Below are 26884 nucleotides of genomic sequence, written 5' to 3'. Positions count from 1 at the left end.
GAGGCTTCAGGCGGTCCGATTATCCTTCACAACCACACCACTGGTGCGGTGAGAAGAATCCAGGCTGAAGTGCCAACAGGTAGGTCCCACAGCCAGCTGACACAGGTTTGATCGTTCAGGTTTGCCGTCGGGGGCTGGCCCCCAGCCCCCTACTCCCCAGAGATGCTAACATCTCAAGTCCCAAGTGCAGGCTACGCCATCCATAAAAACGAAGTAATGGGGTAGGGATGCTTTTAAATCAGCAGAGATGCCTTTCTCGCAATCGAGAGTTAAATTCAAATGCCTTAAGGGGCCATGCAGGGAATGTAACCTGCAGGCCTCTGGGCTTCCAGGCCCTTCCATCAGGACATGTGGGGTGTGTCCACTGAAGTCCACACCCTGGGAGACAGCACCACCCACAAGCCAGCTGTTTCTCCGCACCTGGGGCGGGGGCGGGGGGCTGTTGGCTGCAGTGAACAGGAGGGAAGAAGCCAGGTGGCCCGCGAGACACGATGGAAGGCAGGAGCCAAAAATCTGCCTGGATGCTCAACCAAACTGGATTTATCTCCTGAATTTTTCAAAATACTTAAGTAACAACAAGAGCCCCCAAGGAACGACCTGGTAAATTATCTTAAGGCCATTAAGGTTCCTATTTTTCCTTTGGAGCCAGACCACCTAGATTCAGTCTGCACCTCACTCACTTCCTGCGTGACCTCAGGCAAGTTACTCAACCTCGCTGTGCCTCCAAGTACTACCTAGAAACAATGATAGCATTATACCCACTTATAGATGGAAAGTAATTCGTGGTCTAACACAGATCTTGATAGGTGCTATTCTCCCCCTGGGGTCATCCCAATAACCTGATACAGACTGGACCGCGTAAGGAGGGCAGGAGTGGGGTGCCCCCCCCCACACACACACCTTTTCAAACCTAACGTAGGCCTGAGGATGACATAGAACAGGGGAAATGGTTTGGCCAAGAAGCTCAACAGATGTGCTTTTAAATTCTGGTCCACCTTATCCAGACCTCACACCCGTGAGCAAGTCCTCTGACCACGCACGGAGCGCAATGGGCACACGATGGGTACCGATGTCACCCGTGCCATCGGCATTGAACCCGTGTCCATCCTGGCTCCGGGACCGTGGCACGAAATCAAAACTTCCACGGAAGAACCAATGCCCCCTTTGTTATCCTAACAGGACGGTGCAGAGAAAATCGACAATAATCGGAAACAGTAACAAGGAGCACACGCCGGGCCCTGTTCCACGCACTTCCCTGCAGTAAGTCATTTACTCTTTGCAAAGACACTAGGAGGTAGGCATGGCTATTATCCCTTCTGATGAGCTGTGTGACCTTGAGCCTCAGTTTCCTCATCTGTAAGTGAGGTTAACGATAGCACCACGACCTGCTGCAGTAGGCACACAGGGAAAGCTCAGTCAAGGTCACTAGCAACCATGTGCTCCTTGGAGAAGCCACTCAACGCCTCTGAGCCTGTTTCTCCATGCAGAGAGCAAGGACAGCAGTCCGGCCTAAGCCAGTCCATGGGACGTGCTTGTCACACAGTAAGTGCTCAATAAACAGACCTGCTCATGGGCAGTCAGCACACAGTCTTCCCGGAGGCTCAGAACAAGCGACTTTAACCTCCCCCACTATCTCCCAGGATCTGGAGAATAGCTTTGCTGCTGTCCCAGAGGGAAGAAGGGCCTGGTGAGAAGCCATCACCTCCCCCTCTCTCTCCTGGCACGTTGGAGCCGAGAGGTGCTCGAAAATCCACCTCCAGCAGATGCCTCCTTTCTCACAGGGCCAGAGAAAATTTTTGCCTCGCTTGGGGGTCCCTCGGGAGAGAAGCTGGGGACAAGGGTGGGACCTGGATGCGGAACACTGGGCCCGGGGCTCCAGTCACACCCAGCCGGGCACCGGCCGCCCAGAGCTGCTATGAGGAGCCTTTGCTCAGCCCCGTCCCATTTTCCCCTGGCATTAACCCCAGCTGCAGTGCTCTGTGCTGGGGCGTCGTGCAGGGCCGGCTGGGAGCAGGTGACGGATGAATGAATCGGTAAGTGGAAAGATTCGAACCCAGAAGCTAAAAGCCAAGGTCAGGGCAACATACTCGTTGCCTTTAGCCGAATGATGTCGGTCAACTTCTCCCGTGCCTCCCTATCCACCTGTACTGTGGGAATTACAGCCCCACCCCAGTCTGTGTTTGCAAGAATGAAGATCATACATGTAACGAACAACGTAGCAGGAAACGACCCTCAGAGGGCTCACAGCACCCTGGATGAGTCTCAGGTTCGGCTAACTCAGCCAGAGAAGGCCTGAACAGGCACCAGCATCCAATCTTCGGCCAGCACAGCTCAAAAGATCCCAGATCCAATCGCGACGTTACTCAACCAAAGAACAGATCAAATGCCCGCTCTGTGCCAAGGATCACGCTGGACGCTCCTGTTGAGCATCCTGACGACTCAGGACGCAGCCAAACAGTCGGAAAGACACAGGTCTTCACCCCTTTACAACTGAAGAAAAGGCCACCCAGCCAGTTACCCGGAGTCCCAAAGCCAATGAACGCTAGGACTGCCTTGCTCTAAGCCACCTGCTTTTTCTTCTTCCGAGAGGCAGGCGGTTAAATGGAGGCTCCGGCTTCGGGCCTCCTCTGTCCAAATCAACGCTGCCGCTCACCAGCTGGGTGACATCAGGCAGGTTGTTTAACCTGTGCCCCAGTTCCCTTGTCTGTAAAACGAGAGTTGTAACTGCAAAGATTAAGTAGGTCACTCTAAGGAAAGTATACAGTAAGTGCTCTGTAAGTGCAGCTCTCGTTGTTACATCGTAGTGCCCGGCCTGTAGGAGGGACCCAAAAAGTCGTCTGTGGGACAAATCAAGTTTGCTCTATGTGTTCCCACTGGTTGCCAGACATAGGGCAAGCCTCTGACTTAATCACTCTCTTTGGAACGACTGTGTCTCCAAGATTCTGGAAGCTGTCTGTTTTCTCCCTACCTCTGGGGGCCAGGTCTCACTGACCTGTGACAGTTTACCTTCTGATGTGGACTCTGCGAGCCCGGTATGATCCAGCCTCACACCTGCTCATCACCCACACCGGGACACCGCCCTGCCCTAGACACCCGCTCTCCTCCGCCCGGCTCAGCCCTGGAGGCCAGCTCCGGTCTCCGGTCCTCCACAAAGCCTCCCTGCCCACTCGAGGTCACACACAGGAGGCCACATCTGCTCCACAGACGCACTGGGTTTGGACCGCGCTCTTCGGGGTTTTTAAATTAATGGCCAGTGTTACCGTCGAGAGACTAGCAGGGCCAAAGAGAAGCTGGTAAGGGTGGCCCCTCTAAAAGCTGGCGTCAGCGTCCCCACCCTGCCCATCCCCCTCTTTACAAGGCTGGGTCAGGCCGTCTTCCCTCTGAAGGGAGGCGAAGTCTCCGTGGGGACGGGCAGGGTGGCTCAGCCCTGGGGACTCAGGCCTTTCCCAAGACTGCAACCACACCCGTGCCTCCCGACCACAGCCAATCTCTCAAGTAAACCAGTTAGCCCGGCTTTCAAGATACACCCAGAATCCAACCGCTTCTGGTGCCCTCCGCCCCGAACCCTGGCCCAGCCACACTCCCTTCTCACCTGGACCGCGGCAGCACCCATCCCCTCCTCCCGCTTCTTCCGCGGGCCCGTCATCAGTTCTCACCCACGCAGCAGCCACAGAGATGCCCAGAAAACCAAAGTCACACCCCGTCCCTCCCAGCTCCCACCTCACCCAGAATGAAAGTCCTCTGCGTCCGCAGCCCATGCACACTGGGCCCAGATGGCCCCTCAGCTGGGAGCACTCACCCCCCCCAGCCCCCTGCACCTGCCTTTTCCTCCTTTCTCTCCTCCTTTGCTCGGATGCCACTTCTCACGAAGGCTGATCTGACCCCTCCCAATACCCCAATTCCCCTTGGCCTGGTCATTTTCCCATGGTACTTATCAGCTTCCAACATACTATTTAACTTTCCTACTTAGTAGATTTATTGTTTATCTCCCCGCAGCCAGAACGTCAGCTCCACGGGGGCAGGAATTTCTGTCTGTTTTGTTCACAGCCACATTCCCAGCGCCTGGAACGGTGCCTAGCGCATGGAAGGTGCTTGGTAAATATTTCAAACAAACGGATGAATGAGTAAAGGAACCTCTAGGGTCTCTCTGCCTCAGAAGCTCGAGCCACCTGGCTTTCCTTTCCCTCTCCAGGAAGGCCAGACTGAACCCTCCGGAGGACCAAACACAGTAGCTTCTAGACAAATTAGCATCTGTAAGACCGGCTTCCTGTTTCTTATCTTAAAAGTGGAGGGGACTGGGGCGGGGGGGGGGCTCACCAAGCACAAAATTGGGTTGTCCGCCTAGAAGCCCACGTGCACAGCCACTTGCCAAAGGAGACTGCTCACTGTGACGACGGCAGCTTCGCCCCGTAAGGAGAAAACTCCACCTGGCTTCTTTCTGCCCTTTCTGAGACATAATTCAAAGTGAGTCGTGGAGAGTCTAAAGGCTAAAATCCAACGGGATGAAAAGCACAGCCTCGCAACAGATGAAAGCTTGGAGACCTGGCTGGCCTCCTCCGGATGGAGGCGAGGGGAGGGGTAACCTGAACAGGTGCGCCCCTGGCCTCTGCTCCCCACCCCGCGGAGCTCGAAGCTGGTCGGGGTTCCCCCTCGTGAAACAGAGATTGGGTTTCTGCATCGGTAAGGGCTTTCTCCTAAAGGAACCACCCATGCTTTTCCCATATGTCTGAACATCTGTTTGAAAGAATGGTCTTTGGAGATGTGTACCCAGGTTAAACACTCTCATTTTGCTTACTTTCTAACTGAAAGGATGCCTTTCCAATTATTCTTTCAGCTGAAAACAAGTCCCAGGGAGTGGGAAGAATAACGTGTTTTGAAAGCCCAGCACAAGGATGGATAAGGAATACGACAAAGTGTCCATATGGCGAAAGGGTCCGGAAGCAGGCCGGGACAGGATTCCATGGCAATGGCATTATACAGGCCACTATCGACCGGGGTGTGATTAGATCCCACAAGCTGCAGAGCTGTGTAAACGCTGGAAAGCCCAACTTTGCCCAGCAGCCTGTGCACGGAAGTTTTGTCCACCAAAGGACCCCGGCATCCTGCCCTGAAACAGAACGAGGAAACGATAGCTGGATTCTGCCAATGGGCACGGGGCTCTTTCAAGGTGAGTCAGGTGGTTCCCTTCCTCATCCGATCCTTGCGGGTCAAAAGTCAGGCCACAGAATGGAGATTCCCTGGTTCCTCAGAAAGCGCCATAAGCTTGTTCGATTTCAAAGGGGTTGAAAGCTTTATAAAGGAAACAACGTGAGCCTGGCTGCGAACACTACCCCTTCCCTAACCAGACAATTCTTAGAAATTGTACAAATATAGCCTCCCTCTTATCTCCCTGTCTATTTGATAAACCTTGAAGCAGCTCAGGGCCTCATTTGCCCCAGAGGACATCTGCCCTGAGCCAAATCTCACACAAGGTTTGATTTTTGCAGCCAAAACTTAACAACCAGAAACTTCACATGAAAATTCAGAGTCTGAGCTTCTCCCGAAAAGAACCTATAAACCCTGGCAATGCTGGACCCACGGTCCCACATGGTACACCCAGCGGGGGCTGACTAGCGGCTGCCTCCTCGAGATGAGGTGCACGCTCTGCTGTCTTCTCCTAAGAAAATGATTCCTCCCCCAAGTCTTCCCACACGACATAGGACACCATCCTGTACCCAGGGGCCCCTTCGCCTCCCACATCTAGGCCAGAACGGAGTCCTGAAGGTGACACCGTAGAATCCCTCCCCTCCCCGCCCCTCCCACTGCTGCCTTGTCCCCAGCACCTCCGTCTTCGTCTGGGACCACCGTAGCCCATCAAATTCATCCCCCTGCTCCCTTCCTTACCCCTTCTAACCCACACCCGAGAAAGAGGCCGGAAGGATCCTACAAACAGTAAATCAGCATCACCTTCCTCCCGTACTTAAAATTCGTTACTCCCTTCCCCTGGAATAAAACCCAAGCTCCGCACCTTGGCTTATGAGTCCTGCACAGTGTGGCCCCGCCAACCCATCAGCCCCCAAGCTAAACTCAAGTGGCACTGGCCCTCCGTTAGCCCCTCAGACACACCAAGTTCCTCCCTGCCTCAGGACCTTTGCACACACCGTACCTTATGCCAGGAACACTCGCCCACCACTACCCAGAGAGACCAAGAAACAGAGAGAAGAAGGGCATCGTTCCTCATTCGCCGGCTCTGTCACCTGCTCTAGGTCACAGGTGGTAAGTCACATCCTCAGCAAGACTCCCTTCTACAGCAGACAGAAGTATTCTCTTGGCATGGCTGCTTTGGTTGAAGTTGTAAGTTGTAAATTTATGTTGTAAATCCAACAGATGGGCTCCCCCACCGCTCAGCATGTCTTGCCCTAGGGTCCAGGTGTCATTCCAGATTGCCCTCATCTGCCTCCCTGAGCCACTCACAGCTCAGCAACGGTCAGGCCAAGCCATTCTGGTCTACTTTGCACCTCCGGTGCCCCCAGAGCTCCATCAGGGCAGAAACTGTATTCATCCCGCCCATCATGATATTATCAGCACTTAGCGCAGTGCCTGGCACACAGCAGGTCCTCAAGAAAATAGCTGCCAAATGAAGGAGTCAGGAGATCTGAAAGCATTTAAGGTTTAGAACAGACTTCCTTCCAAGACCAGGTGACATTCGAGAGGGGGGAAGAAAAAACACAACGCCAAACAGGGCATATGCTTAAGATTTTAAATTTTATATGTAAAGAAGTGAAGGGGTCTTGTACTCATTTTATTTTCTTATAAAGAGGAGCATAAAACCACTAGGCGTGCAAAAAAAGTGAAGTTTTATGGTGCAGTAAATAAAAAAGAGAAGGGTGGGGACCAATCATTGAGGGGGAAAGGAGCCGTGGTACAGTGCAGAAATAGAAACAGATGTAGAGATAAGAGACAGATCAAGAGAGAAACCAGCAGAAGCATCTAGGCAAAGTACAAAACAGGGCTACGCTGCTCTTCTGGGAACGAAAGGGCAACCCTCCAAATTTCGAAAGGGGTTTTCATTCCTACCTACAGGGTAAGAGCACTTGTCCCAAGTCCCCTCTCCAGTTTTCAAAGAAGGTTTTTAAAAACCGACTTACTACGCTAAAAATCAGTGGTTAGCACATTGCATTTTGAAGAGAACACAATCTATTCAAATAATTAAAAAAAAAAAAAAAAAGACTCCACTTGGTATCTTTAGAGAATGTGGCCTCAAACCTTGAAGTCACGCACTGGGTTTTCAAAGTTATGAGCGAGAAGAGGGATGGCTCCTTGGGGCTGTCAGAAGAGGGGCATGAACTTCAACACAGCTCAGCAGAGGTCTTTCGAATTGCACATCCAGCCCGTTCCCTTCTCTGGAACGTTCCACGGCCCCAGCCTTAAACGAATGGGTAAGCAGAGCTTAGCCCGCCGCACGTGGTCCAACCTCTCTGGCCAAGCCAACTGGGCCAGTGGGCCTTCCCAACCAGGCCAATTAGAATCTCCCTGAGAAATCACAATTTGGGCCCCAAAAAGGCGGTGCGGGGACAGCACATAAAATTGACAGGCAGGAGGTGTGGGCGTTTTTCCCCCCAGGCTTTCTCTGCCTGGTAAGAGTGTGGAGTCGGGGGAAGATGGTCTGAAGAGAGACGTGAAAAATCAGGAACGTTGTAACACAGAGACAGCCAGGCCCGTGGGTCCAAATCCCAGGCCCATTCGACAGCTCTGACCTTGAACAAGTTCCTTGACATCTCCTTGACCTAACTGCAACCTGCTTTTAGGGCTCCTTTAAGGATTAAATAAGTTAACACACACGGCATTGGAACAGGGTCTGATACACAGTAAATGCACGCTGCACAGTAACTATTATGATCATTCTGCGCAACCCTAAGCTCACGAGGCTGAGAATTTCTCGCTGTTTTGTACACACCCAGCCCAGAGCCTAGAACCGTGCCCGGTACACAGGAGTGCTCAACCAGTGTTTGTTGAGTGATCGGGCCATGAAGATACCACCCAGCCCCGGGAGGACAGAGACCCCGGACAGAGCCTGCTAACTTTTCTCCTGATCCCAGCTCCTCCTCCCACAGGGCGATCCGGCCGGGTCTCGTCAAAGCCCCAAGTCAGATCACGCTTCCTTCCTGCTTTTCACGTCTCAGGATAAAGCCAAACTCTCCCCGCTGGCTACCCCAGGCCCTGCACACTCTGGCCCCTGCCTCCCTCCCTCCCTCCCTCCCCTTCCTTCTGGTCCTTCATGCTCCAGTTATATTTGGCCTCCTTTGCTCCTCTAACGTGATTCCCTCTACTTCCTTCTGCCTCCAGGCACCTGCACCTGCCGCTCCCACCCCCCCCTCCTCAGCCCCAACCTGAGGGAAATCTTAGCATGTGTTTTTCCCCTCGTTTCCACTGGCTCCTCTATTTTACACGCCCAGAGCCTCACGCTCGTTTCCTGTGTGCGACTTGCCATTGTGTGTACTTCTACCATTTGTGTGTGACGATTTAGCCGACGACTCTGGCTCCTAGACCGTGAGCTCCAGGAAGAAAGAGCTCATAGCTTCTTTTTTATCCTTCACTGTATTTTCGTCGCGAGCACGGTAGATGGCAAAAAGTCGGTGCTCAACACATACTTGCAGAGGGAATGAATCCACTTGCCGAACGGGTTGACTGAACAAAGAAGTAAATTGGGGACCGGTCTCAAGTCTGGCTTCTTTCTCAGTTGAGTCTCCTAGCCTGGCTTTGCAGTCGTAGCCTCCTCATACGGTCCCCCTCTTCTAATCTGCCCTGCCATTGCTAAACAACACAGACGCACTTTGACTCCAACACACAGAGTAACACCACCCTCTGAGCCAGGAAGCCCCGTCCTAGAATAGATAAGCCTAGACCGATAATGACACGAAGACTTCCCTTCCCAGAAAACAATTTTCATGCATGCCAGAGTGAATGGTGCCAGACCAGCCCTCCCACCGTAAACAACTATAAGTCGGGACAAACATCTAGAAGTCAACAACTTTCAGGCACTGGACAGCAGGCAGCCTAAGACTGTGGCCACCAAGGGAAAGGAAACACAGGAGCCCATGTCCCCTCCAGCTCCCTGCCTGAGGACAGCTTCCACACCACCGGCATGGAGTCACGTCTGCCAAGCACCCAAAAAGGTTATTGACACAGCATGGCAAACACCTTGGACTTTCCACAGATCCGCCATAACAAAATGTAAAATCAAGTCTACACAAGTATAACGTGGCCAGTCAGCTGCTGCATCGCCTTTAAAGGAAGATAAAAAAATCCAGAGTCTCTCTGTCCAGTAAATATATTATCATCACAATATTAGAATATAGTCAACAATTACTAAACACGCAAAGAGAAAGGAAGGTGTGGCTCACGGTCAAGGAAAAGAAGCAATGAATAAACACAAATGGCAAAATAGCTGTGATGGCAACTCCAGAAAAAGCAACTGCCAGGACGTGGAAGTTCCTATTATTATCACAAAAGTCCTTAACCAGGTGTATACACCCAAAGCACCTATGGAGATTTCAGAGATTTTGGATTTTTGTTTGTCTGCTGGTCTCGGCTCTACTCATGTTATTCAATGTCTCATTAAGTAGTTTCAGGGGATGCTTAGGAATCTGCCTTTTTCACAACCTCTCTAGAGGCTCTCATGCATACTACATCAGATTCTTATTGTAGAACACATCCACCTTAAGGCAAATACAAATAAAAGTTAAATTTATACGTATTGAAGGTTCTGCTTAATTGAGTTGGTTGGTGGGCACCAATCAGCACTCCCTGGTTGAACAGATTACACAACTAAGAAAGATAATTTCAACTTGAATTATTTTGCAGAAAAATGCACACTTCTCTACTTATTTCGACTGAAAGAAAAACTGAGGTTAAACCAAAAGCCACAGACATAAAAGATAATGATTAAAAAGAAAAAACTGGAGGAAATGCTCATGGTATAATATTTTAAAAATCAGAAAACCAGTTATTATAACATCAAACATTTAAATGTATATGAATAGACATTGCCATGTTTGCGAACAGAAAAAAAGGCAACAAGAAATAGGTCGAAATGCTGATAGTATTTCTGTTACGTTTAATTTTAATTTTCCCCTGTTTTTCTAAACTTCACAAGAATATATGGATTTTCCTCAGTGGACTCTCCTCTGAAATTTAAACACAAAATAACGGCTTCTGAAACCTTCTGTCAACACACAAACCCCTGCAAAACTCTAGCAATTTTTCAATCAGAAAGAGAAGAGAAGAAATAACTTAAGAATATCATTTCTATCCTTATTCAGCTCAGGAAGACTTTCTTCTCTGGTCTCTGAGTAGCTGGACTAGTTTCTGATCCTACTAATTCCATCTCAAATTTCCCATCTGTTAGACGAGTAGGAGGCCGAGACACATACCACAACCCAACAAATAATAGGCAGTGGCTGAGCGAAAACAGCTCACTTAATAGAAATGAAGGACACAAAAAGGAAAAGAATTCAAGTCCATACCTGAACGACAGGGTGGCCACCAGTTGGAGCTTTGACAGCCCCTCGGCTGCCTTCTGTCTCATAGTGGGCCCGGTGATGTGGCTTGGGCTGCACCTCAATCCGCAGCTCATAGGACCCCGACTGGTGGGAGAGTGGCCACTCAAGCGGAGGGAGGGATGCGGTCACTGGAATACTGAAGGAGGAAACAGAATCAGTCGTGTGTACAAGAAATCAGAACCAGTCGACCTGGGGGCTCAGTCAGTTGAGCGTCCGACTTCGGCTCAGGTCATGATCTCACGGTCTGTGAGTCTGAGCCCCACGTCAGGCTCTGTGTTGATAGCTCAGAGCCTGGAGCCTGCTTCAGATTCTGTGTCTCCCTCTCTCTTTGACCCTCCCCCATTCATGCTCTGTCTCTCTCTATCTCAAAAATAAATAAACATTAAAATTAAAAAAAAAAAAAAAAAAAAAAGAACCAGTCGACCTGTACAGTAAACGTAAATGGTCCCTTTTCTGAAAAATCATGTCAGAGGGAACAGAAGTAAAGTACTGGCTGTTGGAAAGCACATATTTCTCAGACAGGATAGGTAGGATTCTACTCAAGTGAGAGATCTTTGTCTTTGTTTTCTCTTCTACCTTTGATGAAAACAGTGTGACTGACATGTCAGTTTGTGAAGCTAATTTCATTACATGTGAGTTCTAGCATATTTCTAAATGTTACCACTCCTTTTCCTCTGGGAATTTTGAGGAGTACCATCTCCTTCCTCTAAAAATCACCCCTTATCCAGAATGTTCTCCCTTTCCAAAGGAGTAAGCGTGGGAGAAATTACCTGAAGTGGAAATCAGGAGCCCACGTGTGTCACAGATGTGCAATGTGACCTTAGGCAAGTAACCTCACCTCTTTTATCTCCAGTGTCTTATAATAACATATCAAATGGACCAGATGGCACCTGAGAGTTGTTTCAGTTCTTATTTCCAAGTCTGATGCTCTCGATTAAAAGCTGCATTTAAGGAGAGACCATTTCTAGTCACAGCCATTGGCTCTCAGGACCAGTAAAGAACATCTAACCATAGAGAAGTGTCTGATTTTGGTATGGATGAGTCAAACCACCCGGACCCCTAAGTTTAAAGGAAGAGGAGAAGTCAAGAACATGACTGGAGTTACCCACCCGTGTTTAAGTCCAACCTCCACCTCTAGCTACTTTGAGCAGATGCCTCTATTAAGTTTCCCTGGGCCTTAAGTTTCCTCCATTGTGAAATGGAGCTACGGAGATCACATGAAGAGCTTAGCACAATAACTACTCAATAAATATCAAGCTATAATCATGTTTCCCTGTATATACACTCCATATTTCAAAGTTATCTCCTATACTCTAATTTACTTGTGGTTATAGTATTAGATGTATAGGCCTTTACATCTGAAGTTGTAATGACAGCCATTAAGTTTCATTTTCTTATAGAATCTTAACCCTTCCCAGCACACCCAACAGGTACTTGACACGTGGTTAGAATCATGTAATTAAAGACTTGGCTGAGGTCTTAATGATCTACCTAGACCACTCCTTCAGAGTCTTAGGGAACACAGATATTTTCCCAAGATTACAAGGCTCCAACTTATGTCTCTTGACTCTCAGTCCAGGGCTCCATGCACGTCTCCATGCTCCTAGAGATATGCTACTTCTTATCTTACTGATTTATTTAACATAGGGCCAAGCAAATATCTCACTTATAGAATGGCTCTGGAACAATACTCGATATTTGATCGGTTCTCGGTCAGTAGTCAAGTGGGTGGGTGGGTAGATGGCTGGATGGCTCAACGAAAGAATAAGTGAGTGAGCAGTCTTATTCCAAAGAAGCCCCGCATATTCAAAGTCGCTTCAAAGTTGCAAAAGCATGGATTTGTGTCACTATGTCCTGATTTTGTACATGTGGCACCAATCGTTAATCCAATCAGGATATTCTTTTCCACTAAGCCCAGAGCTTCTAAAAGCTACCGTTATCGACTGGACTTAGGGAAGCATTTGCAACGAAACCAATTTCATTCCTTCTCCATCACAGCAGTACCAAGGGCAATGCAGTGGGACCCCATAAACCACCAGTGCTGGAGTCCAACTCGAACATGCAGTCCAACTTCAAATTATGTCGTCACAATGCAAGCAAATCTCCATCTCTTCTTTGCAACTAGATCACCTCCCGAAGCCCCCCCCCCCCCTTGCCCTGAAGTCTTAGAGCATCCACCTCAGTTTCGGTCCCAACATGCCTTCTAGCTTCTGCCTGCAGCCAAGGTGCCATGTGTCTTACACACTCACACTCTCATCGTGCGAGTTAATTTTTTTTAATTTGCAAAATAAGGCTCATAAAAATATCACTTCACCCCTGTTCTAATATCTTTTGAAGTATCAAAAATACTCAGGGAGGAGAAGACCCAGTGGGCTATCTCCGAGTATCAACTTCAAATTTTGTTTGGTTCCGGAACAAGTCTTTGACGACTACAATACGATCTTAAGAATTAGACCATCAGAGCCAATGTGAAATTCTGCATTTGAATTCCAGCCCTCAGCCCCACATACCCGGAGACAAATGTTATCATGAGACTTCCCTGAACGTCCTATCTTCTTGACCTTACAGAAAACTGTCACAAGTATCTCATCAGCTGGCACAAATTGGCCCTCGTAGGGACTAAAGTGGTCAGTATCGTTTGGACCAAGAGTAGAGAAGGAAGGACAAACGATAAAGTCTTTATAAAGTCTCAGACAAATGCAGCACAATCATATTTTATATTCATGTTCCTCCCCAATCTCAACCATTAAGTAAACCACGTTTCACAGACTGGTCTGTAGCGGAAAGAATAAGGAGTCAAGAATTTGAGATTCTAAGTTTCCAACTCAGTCACTGACTAGCTGGGTGACCGTGGCCACGTCCGCTCGCCTCACCAAGCCCAGGCTTCTCGACCTGCAGCAGGCGCTGGCCCTGATCAGCATTTCCTATGGTGGCTCCATACGACTTTGGTCACAGAACTCAGAGCCCCGTGGCCAAACGGCCTTTGAGATTACTGCACGTTCTGTCCGCAGCTGGGAGTGGCCCCTGCATAAAGATATCCGTTTAACTCTGTTAAACTCAGAATCTCCTTTTCTAAGGGACACCCATCGACCTGTGATGGCACCGGTGTTCTCAGAACCGCTCGGGAAGAAGGGCCAGACTGGAAGGCCCCTGTGGTCCAGTTTGGTCTGGTGTGGGATAAGCAAGGCCCGGGGGACAGAGCCCTCGACTACTCTCACCTCATCAATCACAACAGCTCCACCATGATCTATTTTGGTGTTCAATTTAGTATTTGCATAAAAAAAAAAACCAGTTTCCCATTTGCTAAAAGCAAACGCTCTGAAGAATCAATGTCCTCATCCTATTACCGTATAGTTTTCAAAGTGTCAGGATGATTTTGAGCTTCGCTTTCATGGAACGTCATGTGCTTCTAACCTCTGGGCGCCTCATTTTTCTTAGCATCCAAATGAAGATAAAAATAATACCAACTAGATTTACTGGAGAATAACATGATATGTGGACAATACTTAGAGTTGTGCCTAGCACATAGCAAGCATCCTCAAATGCTGGTGATTATCATGGTCACTGTCATTCCTCTAACAACCATTGGGAGCTCAATCTTCTAGGACAAGGCTCATCCAGGAGAAAGTACTTTCTAAAGTGCCTCCCTGATAAGAAGATTCCCCTCTGAAACACAGCAGCTGCCCCTTTCTTTTCACTCTTACTTTGTGCAGGCTTCGTGCCAAGAATTTGATATATATCCTCACACCTTGGAAAAAAACAAAAAACGAACGAAAAAACAACGAGGTGGGGACTAACCCACAGGGAATGAGCCAAGGTTTAGTAAGGTGCTCAGTGAGAAAGGGGATCCTGATTGATTAGCAATGTCTGCCTTGGGCACGGCATCCCAAAGATGCTGGGTGAGAAAGCTGTCCTGCACGACTAGCGATGCCTGTCATGGACACGGCAGGGGGGCAGCACCAGACATGCCCGGGATCACACAGCCCCCGAGGGGTGGAACCAGGACTCAAACCCGGTCCCTGGAGACCCCAAAGCCTACACACCGCCATCTACACGCAGCGCTTCGGCTTCCCACGATTTCAAGCTCCTCGAGGACAGCAGATGCGAAAACCCACCAATTCCTCTTAGAAGAGGCTGGTAAATGCCCCGTATAAAGGCTTGCTCTGTGCTTCCCAGAACGTCCCCTCCACGGAGGCGGAAATTTCTGCCCGGTCTGTTCACCACGGTCTCCCCAACGCCCACAACAGTGCCCGCCTGGCACACAGCAGGTGCCTGATAAAACCCTGCCGCCGGAACGAATGCGCGAACCGGCCAGGGGCCATCACAGGCATGCTCCCGACCACCTGGGGAGCTAGGGGGGCCCACGGAGAAACCACAGCTGGGAGAACTGAACCCCCCCCCCCCCCACGCCCGCCAAGGTCTGGCAGCCAGGAGGCGGGAGGGCCTGGGTGTGGATGCGGCCTGTCCCAGACGCTAAAGCACCACGCCCCCCCCCACCCCCACCCCCACCCCCACCCCCACCCCCGGGGAAACCGGTCCCCTAGGAGCCCCGCTCACCTGCAGAGGGGAAGGGCGGGCACCAGCTGCTTGGGCCACGTGGGCGGCATCAGCAGGATGGACTCGGGGGCCGAGTTCCTCCTCTCCTCCTGCTCGCAGGGGCCCAGAAATTCCACGGCGGCCGGGTACAGGTGGCGGGGCAGGCCGGCCTTGGGCGGGGCGGCGGACACGGGCGCCGGCTCGGGGCTGGTCTTCCACATCTTGGGCGGGATGCCGCAGGGCGAGTCGGCGGCGAGGCTGTTCAGGGCGTCCATGAGGACGGCGGAGCCGGCCGCGGCGGGGTAGCCGGCGGGGGCGCCGTCGTCCCGGGGCTGCGGCGAGGGGCTCCGGGAGCGCTGGGGCGAGGCTCCGGGCAGCGGGGCGACCGGGGCCCCGGCGCACGAATGCCTCCGCTTGGCGCCAGGCGACGAGGAGCGGGAGGCCGGACGGGGCGCGGGCGAGCGGCGGCCCAGGCAGCTGTCCTCAGCGAGGCCGGTTCGAGGTGACATTATTGGCGAGGTTCTGGGGGAATAATGAGCAGGGATGTTTTGAAACTGGGGGCACAGGTCGTCGGGCCCGCCGTTATTGGGCGAGACGCAGGGCGAGGTGTAGGGGGAGAAGGCGTCGGAAACGAAGCTGGCAGAGGAGCCGCTGCTAGCCGGGCTCAAGCAAAGCGGCTCGCGGTAGCCCTCGAAGCCGGGCACGGGCAGCGTGAACCGCGGGCTGGCGGCCGCCCCGGCCAGGGCCGGCTGCTCCCCCAGCAGGCCAGCGTCTCCCCCGCGGAGGGGGCCCCCTGCCTGCATCAGTTCGTGAGATGGAGTGATCTCGATCCGAGGGCTCAGGCCCGAGGCCCCGGCTGGCTGGGCCGCGCTCAGAAAGTCCTGCGGCCCTACCCTATCCGGCTCTCCGAATCGGCCGGGGGGCTCGCCCGGGAGACTGGGGAGGGGGCTGTATGGCTTGAGGCCATAGTCCAGGACATCATCGGGGTATGCGAGTCCGGAGGGTGGGCTGGCGACCTTATGTGCATTCGGTTCTTCTGGAAAGAGAAGGGGGGGGGGGGAGGGAGGGGTCTTTTTAAGCCTCTAAAACAGAACTCCCGGGCAGAACAATCCCAGATCGGGTTTTGGCTCCTGTTTTTCTTCTTTGTTTTCTTAGTAATCCCCCCCCCCACCCCGCCCCGCCCCGCCGCCCGTGCCAAACCCCCGAGCTGGAACCTCCTTCCCTCACCAGAGGAAAGTGAGGCCGCTTCCTCCCCGATTCCTTGAAGACAGAGATGGAAGCGGAAAGATTTCAGTGCAGGTGCACAGAGCACAGCTCATCCAAGCCACGCTGCCCTAGCCAGAGGCCCGGCAGGACGCGCCGGGCCAATGACGTCCCAACTTTTGGCTCAGGGGGACCCTGGGAAGAAACGCGTTCTTACTCCACGACTCGGTTCACGCCCTCTCTACTGGAGCCTGAAACGAAGCTTCGCAAAAACAGTACTTACCCTCACCTTTCCTCTTGTCTGGGGTTATTTGGTTTAAGTGCTGGTCACAAGTCACTGAACAGATTTCCTGGCCCACCAGTGGGTCAGGACCCACGGTCGGAAAACCAGGGACGCAGGCTCGTTTCAACATTTTTGCACGTTTGGTACAGCCACGGGACGCACACACAGGCAGACTGCACCGGCTCTGAGTCCCAGGAGCTCCGGGTTCAGACCCCAGCCGCTCACGCTCAAGGGTAACTGGTGGCTTCGCTTAAAACCAGGACCCCTGAGTCGCATCTTATCTTGGGCCATTTTACAGACCAGGAAACTGGGGCCCAGGGAGGGGAAGGGATTCACCCAGAGGCACAGAGTCAGCAGGATGAGAAATCCCACAGACCAGCCCCTTGGTCCTCAAAAGGCAGAGCCACGGCTAAACGGTGTCCCAAACCATAAAAAAAGCAGCAGATGCGGAAGGACCGGATTTTTCTTTCGTAGCGGCCTTCTGTCTTAGGTTCCCGCTGCCACCTCAAAGGACGGACTCTGGAGAGTGGATTTAGGGAGGGAAGGAGCTGTTCCGCCCAGCACCCTGACCCTGGGGGAGCTCCTCCTCTCAGTAGAGGCTCCTCCTCTCAGTAGAGGCCCCTCCCCCCTCCCTGTGGGGGCTTGGTTCAGCCTGACCGCTCTAACGCGCCTTCCTACACCCAAACCATAGCGAGTCCTAACGACGCTACTGTCAAAACAGAAGCCACACGGGGCGCCTGGGTGGCTCAGTCGGTTAAGCGTCCGACTTCGGCTCAGGTCATGATCTCGCGGTCCGTGAGTTCGAGCCCCGCGTCGGGCTCTGTGCTGACAGCTCAGAGCCTGGAGCCTGTTTCACATTCTGTGTCTCCCTCTCTCTCTGACCCTCCCCCGTTCATGCTCTGTCTCTCTCTGTCTCAAAAATAAATAAACGTTAAAAAAAAAAATTAAAAAAAAAAACAAAAAAACAGAAGCCACATTTGCACCACAACCCCCCTGGCCTAAGACGCCGGCCCGTCCTCTCTCGCCTGGACTTCGGTCACCTCCTCCCTGGGCTCCCCACTTCTGTCGTCACCCCCTCCAGTCTGTTCGCCATGCAGTAGCCCCTTGACATGCCCGCCTGCAAAACTTTAAAGGCTTTCCCAAATGTGATCTGAAGCCCCCGAGCCCCGGTCTGTCTCACTATTCGTACCTGCCCATTTTCCCAGCCTGACTCAGCAACGGCCCCGCTGACCTCTTCTTCAGATATCTCCCGCCTTCAAGTTCAAGTGCCGTTCATTCTGCTGGAAACCCTCCCCGCCGAGATCTTCACATGGCCGCTTCCCTGAATTCCTTCATGTGTCTGTTCAGCCAACGCTTCCTTAGATTGGCCCATCAGAAAGACCCCCTCCATCCCCACCTGTCACTCTCCACCCCTTTTCCCTAACACCCGTTGCCAGCTGACACATCAGATATTATCTGTTTAGGGAGTCTCATCCTGATAGATCAGGGGCAGGCAAACGGACCGTGTTTGTAAATAAAGTTTTATTGGAAAGCACCCATTCCTGTTTGTTTACATACGGTCTGTGGTTTGTTTTTGTACTACAGCGGCAGTTGACGGGGGCGCCCGGGTGGCTCAGTCGGTTGAGCATCCGACTTGGGCTCAGGTCATGATCTCACGGTTTGTGAGTTCAAGCCCCGCATCTGGCCCTGGGCTGACAGCTCAGAGCCTGGAGCCGGCTGCGGATTCTGTGTCTCCCTCTCTCTGCCCCACTCGTGCTCCTCTCTCTCTCAAAAATAAACATTAAAAAATTTTAAAAACAATAGCCACGTGGATAGTTGCAATAAACACTCTACGGCCCACAAAGCCTAAAATGTTATCTGGCCCTTTATAGAAGATAGTCACCCACGTGCTGGACTCTATGCTCCACGGGTGCGGGAACCATATCTGTCAAGGTTCAGCACTGGGTGACAGACACCTAGCACGGGCTGTCCATAAACATTTGCTGAGTGAGCAAACAATGGAAGAATCCTGTCCAAGGTTCATGTAGCCAGAAATGGGACCTCTTCCTCAAGTTGGATGCCTGGCCCTTACCCTGGGGAGCCAAGATAGCTGCACGGGTGATCCTCTGCCTCCTCGGTGTCCTTTCTGGACCATCGTGGAGTAAATGCTGCCTGGTTTAGCTGAGCTGATCTCATGGGGTCCAGAGGGCACCCCCTCCCCAGGTGAGAGCCCCGAAACGGCTTCTCACAGGTCTTAGGGTAAAGATGAACGATCTCAACTAGGCCAGCCAGGCCAGGCCCTGCCTGCCACCTCTAGCCTCACCTCTCTCTACTCTCCCTTGGACTCCAGCCAAACTGTCTTTCTGTTCTTAGAAAGCACCTACCTTCTTTCTGCCTCAGGACCTTTGCACTTGCGGTGCCCTCTGCCACAACTGCTCCTCCCCCACCCCACCCAGGCCCCTTCTCTACATAACTAAAGCCGCTCATTCCTTCCAGCTCAAGTGCCGTGTGCTGGGGAAGGCTTCCTGATCTCCTTGGCTAGATCACAGACCACTCACGTTTCTCTGTTCTGTCCCTACACTTCCCGAAATTCCAATTAAGAAATTGTGAAGTTGTTTATTGCCTGCCTCTCTTCCAACCTCCAGCTCCATCCCTACCAACAGGAAATTCCATAAGGGCTCTCTCACCCCTTAGGGTATCCTAGCACCTGGACAGCCCCACCCAAAATACGTGTGGGTTGGCTGAATTTTAAAAAAAGGGGGGGAGGGGGAGTTCAGAAAAGTCTATGTGAAAGATTTCAACTACTACTCAAAGATGCTAATATCCAACCCAAACGGTAGAAAGATCTAACCTCAAGAGAGGGCAATTCGTTAACATCTACCAAAATTCCAACATACCTATCTTTGGAACCAAGCAATGTAGCTTTAGAATTTATCTTGCAGGGGCACCGGGTGGCTCAATTAAGCCTCTGACTTTGGCATAGGGCATGATCTCACGGTTCGTGGGTTCGAGCCCCACATCAGGCTCTGTACTGACAGCACGGAGCCTGCTTGGGATTCTCTCCCTCTCCTCTCTCTGCCCTTCCCCCACTTGCGCGTGTGTGCACGAGCTCTCTCTCTCCCAAAGATAGATAAAACTTAAAATTTATTCCGTGATAAACCCTCATATGTGCAAAATGAAGTGTGTGGAAGATTAGTTAATACTGCCCTGTCGGTAATCCCAACAGACGGGAAGCAATCTAACGTCCATCAGTTGGGGATGGGTTGAATTCCAGTTTGTTCCAACAATGGGCTATACGGGGACGCCTGGGTGGCTCAGCCGGTTAAGCATCTGACTCTTGGTTTTGGCTCAGGTCATGATGTCACGGTTCGTGGGTTCGAGCCCCACATCAGGCTCTGTACTGACAGCGCGGAGCCTGCTTGGGATCCTCTGTCTCCCTCTCTCTCTGCCCCTCCCCCACTCACGCTGGCTCTCTCAAAATAAACAAACTTTAAAAAAGCAAAAACAGGGGCACCTGGGTGGCTCAGTCAGTTAAGCAATCAACTCCTGATTTCAGCTCAGGTCAGGATCTCACAGTTTGTGGGTCCGAGCCCTACGTCAGGCTCTGCACTGACGGTGTGGAGCCTGCTTGGGATTCTCTCCCTCTGTCCCTCTCTCTCTCTCTCTCTCTCTCTCTCTCTCTCTCGCTGCTTCTCACCTGCTCATGCACTCAAACTCTCTCTCAAAAATAAACCTAAAAAGGTTGTGAGCTGCTATGAGGTACAGTTTACAGCAAGTGTAAACGTTTAAAACAAAAAACAATGCTGCTATATAAAGGGTTTAAAAAGTTCTTTCAGCCTTGATATGAAATGACCACAAGACACAGGGTCAAAGAAAAGCAAGGTACCTACAGTATGCACAGTACAAAAACAGAGGATAAGAGAATGTACACACACACACACACACACAGCTGCTGGGTGTTCAGCCTCTCTCTGCAAGTTATAGGTAACAGGGACTTCTTCCAGGGAAAGGAACTAAGTCATCAGGCAGGGAGGCACGCCCAAAAGAGATTCTGTTTCCTGTATTACCCTGAGAAAAGAAACACAATTCCCAAAAGAATCAGGTTTTTATTTTATTTTAAAGGTGATGGGGCCTAGTAGGATACACGGCAATGACTCCTTGGTTTAAGAAGCAGGAATCTGAAACCTAGCCCTATGCTGCCACCAATCAGCTAAGTGACCTTGGAAGAGACCCTCACCCCGACTCCAGGTCTCAACCTGCCCATTCATAACAGGACAGCACTAAACCAGATCCGTTTCCTTGGTCACTTCTGGCTGGGATTTTTCTAGCTAGCGTCTGTAGGTTCTCACGTTCCCAGTCAACAACAATGCACACACGGACACCTTCCTGGCAGGTAATGGAGCGCAGATTTTTATTCTAGCAAGAGATCAACATCAAACCCGGGTCCCGCGACATCCTGATAATCCACTGCCCTGCGAACCAGCAAAAACAAGCCACAAAACGTCTCTTAGCAAAAATTCTGGCCTTATCAGAAAGGGCCGCATCACATCTCATCAGAAACACCCCGCGTCAGGGCTGATGCGAACAGTCGCAGAAACTCGGCCCTGAAAACACACATCACTCGCCCTCGCTGGCAGGCTGCGCCGAACAGAAAGGCCGGCTTGCTGAGCAAAAGCATCCAGAGCACTTACACTGGTTTTAATTAATCCGAGCAGCTGAGTTTTTCCGTCTTTCTTTTTCCTCTCAAGATTCCGAAAGCTTCACAGCAAGCAGGGAACGTGAAGGTAATTTATCCCTGTTCCATTCTCAGTCTTCTGGGTATTTAACAGCAAGCATCCCAGACGCACGGCTCAGGGCGAACACGTTTCTTTCACAACTGCCCCCCTCACAGCCAGCCCCTCGGGGTCGCGGCTGTGCCCACACAGCAACCGGACAAACTTAGTTTCATCTCAGAGCCACCAGATTTTCTCAGAAAGGGTTCCAAAAATCCTTTTTTTTTTTTTTCTTAACCACTTGCATAATCTTTGCTATATCCACGTACTACCAGTAAATATTATTTACTTAATATTTCTATTTAAATTCACTCACACAGTACTTTAATTTTTTTTTTCTTTTAAAAGGAAACTTTATACCACTACCACAAATGGAAAATCTGTGTCACCTCCATAAATAGAAGGTAGGGTAAAAACACAATAAAAATAAAAGTTACTCAATTCAAGATTCGAGACACTGTGGCCGGCCAAAGGCTCTACCCTGAGGCCCACCCTTTCTCTGCCCCTGAATGCTCCCTTTTTACGGAGACAGTATGTATATACGAAGATTTTGAATATGTCGAGTTTGAGGAGTGTTGCCAAATGTTATATACTCTTGTAACCACAACCACAATAAAGCTGTAGGACATTTCCACAACCCCAGGAGGCCTACCTTTTTTAAGGCTGGAGGGGGGCAGGGAGGAAACGGCAACTGCGAGAAAGATACGGGAGCACCTAACAGACTCTACCTGGGACTAGTTCAAAGCCACGTAGCGCTGCAAGAAAAAATGGCGCTCATTACATGTGATGCCCTCACCAGCGAAGCACATAAAACCCCTTCACCTGCCATGGGTCACCTAGCCCACCCTGAGGCATCCATACTCAGAGAGAGAGGAAGAAGGTGGAAGCCGTGATGGGGGTTCAGAGGCTGCTGCCCAAAGTCCTCTGTGCCTCTATGCCTTTGTACCTGCTGTTCCCCTTGTCTGGAACTCCCTTCCAGACCCCCTGTCCTCACTTCTCCTAGCAAACCATTATTTTCCCATCAAGATTACACCTGGACCACCTCCTCCTGAAGGCCCTCCCTGATTCCCTAGTCTGGATCGGAAAGCTCTTCTTCTGGGTTCCCAGAAAACCTGCAGAACCGTGTAATGAAGTCTATCAATTGTCTCCCTACGGGGCTGTGAGCTTTCTGAAGGCAGTCAGGGATCGTCAGTCAATAATAATCAACAGGGAAAGCAGCTAACATTTATTGAGAACTTCCCTGCCAGGCACCGTGGTAAGCACATTCCGCCTAGTTATTCTATCCTCACAACCCGCTATGAGGCGGGCACTGGGTATTCCCCTTTTACAGACGAGGAAACGGAGACACAAGGAGCAGACTTGCCGGAGGGCCCACGCTCGAACCCAGGCAGACTGGAGAGCACCGTCAATCCCCAGGCCGGGGCTCCTCACCTCGGAGCTAGTGGCATTCAGGGCTAGAGGATTCTTCTGTTGGGGGAAGGCGGGGGGGGGGGGGGGGGGGGGGGGGGGGGGGGGGGGGGGGGGGGGGGGGGGGGGGGGGGGGGGGGGGGGGGGGGGTTTAGCAGCACGCCTGGCCTCTAACCACTAGATGCCGGTGATCCCTACCGTGCTCCCAGCTGTGACTACCACAAACATCTCCAGGTATGTGGCCAAGTTCGTCCCGCAGTCAGAACACCTGCTCCCCGCCCCCCAGCTGAGAGCCACGGCCGCATACAGTGCTGGTGTCCCGTGCGTGCCCCGCTCACACCAGAGGCCCAAGAGAGCAATGCAAGCAGTAATCCGGGAGTCAGGCCCTCCAACCCAAAATGCTTCAGAAACGAGACATCTGCCCACCGTCAGCCCCAGCAAGTAAATCACACTGCAAGTCCTAATTCTCAGCGCCCTCCCTCCTTGGCTTCCCGGGGGCTCACCCCAGCATCCAGGCTCCGTGAAGGCTGGGGGAGGTCTCCGGCCACCATCGGAGGCTGCAGGAGGAGGGTGCTGGGGACGCCACTCCGGCCCCACCTCAGCAAGGCATCTGCGCGGAGATCCGGGCCTCGCTCGGCACAGGGTCGGGGGACCCCCGCTCCACTGCCCCGCCCCTGGGCCCTGTGACCAGGGGGACCCCCGAGTCCTCACGGGTCACACGGTGAAGCCAGTGACAGTACCAAGCTGATAGTTCACCTCATCCACGTGAAGCCCAAAGCACACACAGTAAGCACTCAATAAACTGGGTCTGAGTGGATCATTATTATTATGGAAAGAATGACTTTTTAAATGAGAATCCCGCCCTTTCTCTGCGCTCACTGATTTTACAACTTGCCACTGTGACACACACTAGCCCCCAATGCCTTCAAAAGCATTTAAGAAAGAAGAGAAGAGGAAAGGAAAGGAAAGGAAAGGAAAGGAAAGGAAAAGAAAAGAAAAGAAAAGAAAAGAAAAGAAAAGAAAAAGAAAAAGAAAAAGAAAAAGAAAAAAAAGAAAAGAAAAAGAAAAAGAAAAAGAAAAAGAAGAAAAAGAAAAAGAAAAAGAAAAAAAAGAAAAAGAAAAAAAAAGAAAAAGGCAGCCCGGCTCACTCAGTGGAGTACGTGACTCTTGATCTCGGGGTCACAAGTTCGAGCCCACATTGGGTGTAGGGCCTACTTAAAACAAAGTAAGGGGCGCCTGGGTAGCTCAGTCAGTTGAGTGTCCGACTTTGGCTCAGGTCATGATCTCACGGTTCGTGGGTTCGAGCCCCGCGTCAGGCTCTGTGCTGACAGCTGGGAGCCTGGAGCCTGGAGCCTGCTTCAGATTCTAGGTCCCCCTCTCTCTCTCTGCCCCTCCCTCCCCTCATAAATAAACATTTAAAAAAAAAAAGAAAGTTAAGAATGTTTTATGAAAATAAATGGATTAGTCAGTGCAGTAAACCCTTGGATTGTGAGTAACTTGTTCTGCCAGTGTTCTGCAAGATAAGCAACCATTTTTAACAAACCGTAACCTGATAAACGAGCAGTATCTTGCAATACGACTCGTATGTGACGCCCAACGTCACATAATCCCACGTGAGCCAATGGGTCTCGAAATTCGCTTTGATACACAAGTGCTTTGGGTTACAAGCATGTTTCCGGGCCAAATTATGCTCGCAAACCAAGGTTTTACTGTACTTGGGAGTCTTTTTTTCTGCTGACCTTCAGAAAATACGTGGAGGGGGTCCAGGAGGCTTCCAACACCCCCTCTTGTTTTATGCTTTTACTCTTTCCCCCGGGCCATCTGGGAGCCGATCAACCAAACGTCACAGAAGCGTTGGTGACCCAGGGAGCTGCCGGCAGTAACGAAAACGATGTCTAACGTGTCAGCTAACGTGTCTATACCACTTAATCTACACCAAGAACCGCTGTGTGTGCGATAAATGTTGGTCTCCCAAGAACCCTATGAAGCAACTTTACCGATGGGGAAGTGAGGCTCAGAGAGGGGGATTCACGTTCCCAAGGTCACACAGCTTCTAAGTGGCAGTCTGGCTCCTCTCCTTCATAACCATGACTCTAGCCTGCTACTGATGAAAGGGGCTATTTCTTGGACGGTGATACCTTAGCCCCAACACGGGGGTTATGGGGTATCCAACTGGGGAGATGAGGTACCCCAAGAATTGGGAGCTGCTCTGGGGCGCCTGGGTGGCTCGGTCGGTTAAGTGTCCGACTCTTGGTCTCAGCTTAGGTCACGATCTCACAGTTGAGGAGTTCGAGCCTCACGTCGCACTGAGAGTATGGCGCCTGCTTGGGATTCTCTCTCTCCCTCTCTCTGCCCCACCCCTACTCACTCTGTCTCTCTAAATAATTTTTTTTTTAATTTCCTTTTAAAACAATTGGAGCTGCTCTAAGGGGTCCCATCAGGAGGCAACTGACAACCAAGGACATGAATTCCTTTCTTCTGAAATATCCACAATCCCTCCATTTGCCCCAGGATTGAGTCAACGATTTATTTTAAAATCACCGTCAGGCCACACTGTGGTCTCTGCCAGGGCCTCTCCTCCTCCAGCCTCTTTCGGGCCTGTTGCTCACCCTCGGGGACACACGGCCAAGTCTGAGGCAGCTGTTCAGTGCCAACCCACCAGCCAACAGATCGCTTTTGAAAAAAAAAAAAAAAAAGGAACAGCAAGAGAACATCTTCTCCGCCTAGAACTACGGGCGGGTGGAATTTTCAGGAAGCAGAATAGAATGATCAAAATAGAAACCCCGCTAGGGAACCTACACAGGGTCTGTCCTTGGGGGGAGGGGAGGCCCGGGGGGAGGGGGACGAGGAGAACCAGTGCTCTCAGGCCTGAAGGACTTGGGGGCGAGGAGTCAGGTCACGGCCCAGAAGCCAGACGCCCCTCGGCCTGGCAACGGGGCCCCGGGCTGCGGGCCATCCCTGTCTGAGGTGGTAGGCCCACCACCTGATGAGCTCACACCCCAAGGTGTTGCGAGTCGCAGGCCCTGGGTTTGAGTCACACAGTCTGTTGCCATGGCAGCACTCGGGATGCCACAACCTGGCACCACACAGTACAGGCGGAGGAAAGGGGAGAAGGTGGAGGGAATGAGCCCTACCTCCCGCCACCCCACGACTCTCCTAACCTCCGAGGGCGGGGTGGGGGGGGGGTGCTGTGAGCAATCACCCAAAGGAGCAGGAAGGGGAAGCTTTGTCGTCTGGCGGCCTGCAGCGCCTGTAGCAAAGACCTTTGAAAAGCTAGAGGCTGCCTCCAAGTAAGAAGTTCAGTGCCCAGCAAACTTTCCCAAAAGCCCCCCAGGCCCCTACCACGCCCACCAGACGCACACGGCACAGGGGTTGGATGCCCCATCAATGAATCGCGTGTATTCTAATGCCAGAGAACCAGGTTGTCGCATCCGTCACTCGAGAAATGACACACACAGACGCAGGGCACGAAAGGCGAGAAATTCCATCCAGATAAGTCAGGTCCAGAAACGCCAGCAAGGGAAGAAAGGCAGTTTACCGTCCTGTCTCGTCAACGTGGAACCACCGGAAAAAGCCACCTTGAACGCTATGCTCTTTGCTGACCTTGTCCCCAGCTAAGACAGCTGTCTGCCTTCACCAGACGGGACAGAAAAGAGAGCTCCGTCCTGCTTCCCAGGCAGGCTGCCAGGAGGCCAGGCGCCCAGGACACAACACCCAGGACGACTTGCAAGCCTTACAGACTGGCTGCGGGCATGTCTGTGTGCAAACCCCCATGCACCCACAGGCGGACACCTACTCCTTTTGGAGAGGGGTAGAGAGGTGTAAGGAATCTGCAACGCGCATGCATAAGGTCAGCTTTTGGACGGAGGCAGCAGAGCCCGGACATCGAGCCGACGTGAGTCATCTCCATTCTCAACTTGGGGTGCAAAGAACCACCTCCTGCTAGTTTAGTCATCCCATGGGCCCCTGCCGCTTTCGAGAAGTTCAGAGACCTTCCTATTTTTATTCATTGGATAGCTGATCTTCACTGGGCCGCAAGCTCTCACGGGTACTACCTCCTTCTCCGCAGCTTACGACCCCCCCCGCCCCCCCCCACCCCCCGCCCAGCCAGGAGGCAGGTGTTATCAAGTCCTCTGCGTTACAGAGAAACTGAGGCTTCAGGA

At 51.8% G+C, this 26884-nt stretch overlaps 1 protein-coding gene across 6 annotated transcripts in view; it reads right to left on the bottom strand.

The window, feature by feature from the left end:
- NFATC2 (nuclear factor of activated T cells 2) overlaps positions 1-26884 on the bottom strand; it is a 158573-nt gene that overhangs the window by 104255 nt on the left and 27434 nt on the right. For 4 of the 6 annotated variants that reach the window (XM_042980142.1, XM_042980145.1, XM_042980144.1 and 1 more), the window contains exons 2-3: positions 15099-16113; positions 10506-10677 (exon numbers count right to left, since the gene is read on the bottom strand). In XM_042980142.1, coding sequence (XP_042836076.1) covers positions 10506-10677; positions 15099-16113 — 1187 coding nt within the window. The remainder of the gene's footprint in view (positions 1-10505; positions 10678-15098; positions 16114-26884) is intronic. The other 2 variants (XM_042980147.1, XM_042980148.1) reach the window with 1 other exon arrangement.

The sequence above is a fragment of the Panthera tigris genome, chromosome A3 (genome assembly GCF_018350195.1).
Source record: "Panthera tigris isolate Pti1 chromosome A3, P.tigris_Pti1_mat1.1, whole genome shotgun sequence".
Taxonomy (NCBI): domain Eukaryota; kingdom Metazoa; phylum Chordata; class Mammalia; order Carnivora; family Felidae; genus Panthera; species Panthera tigris.
Note: the sequence above shows the minus strand (reverse complement) of the source record. Positions and strands in the feature narration are given on the sequence as shown.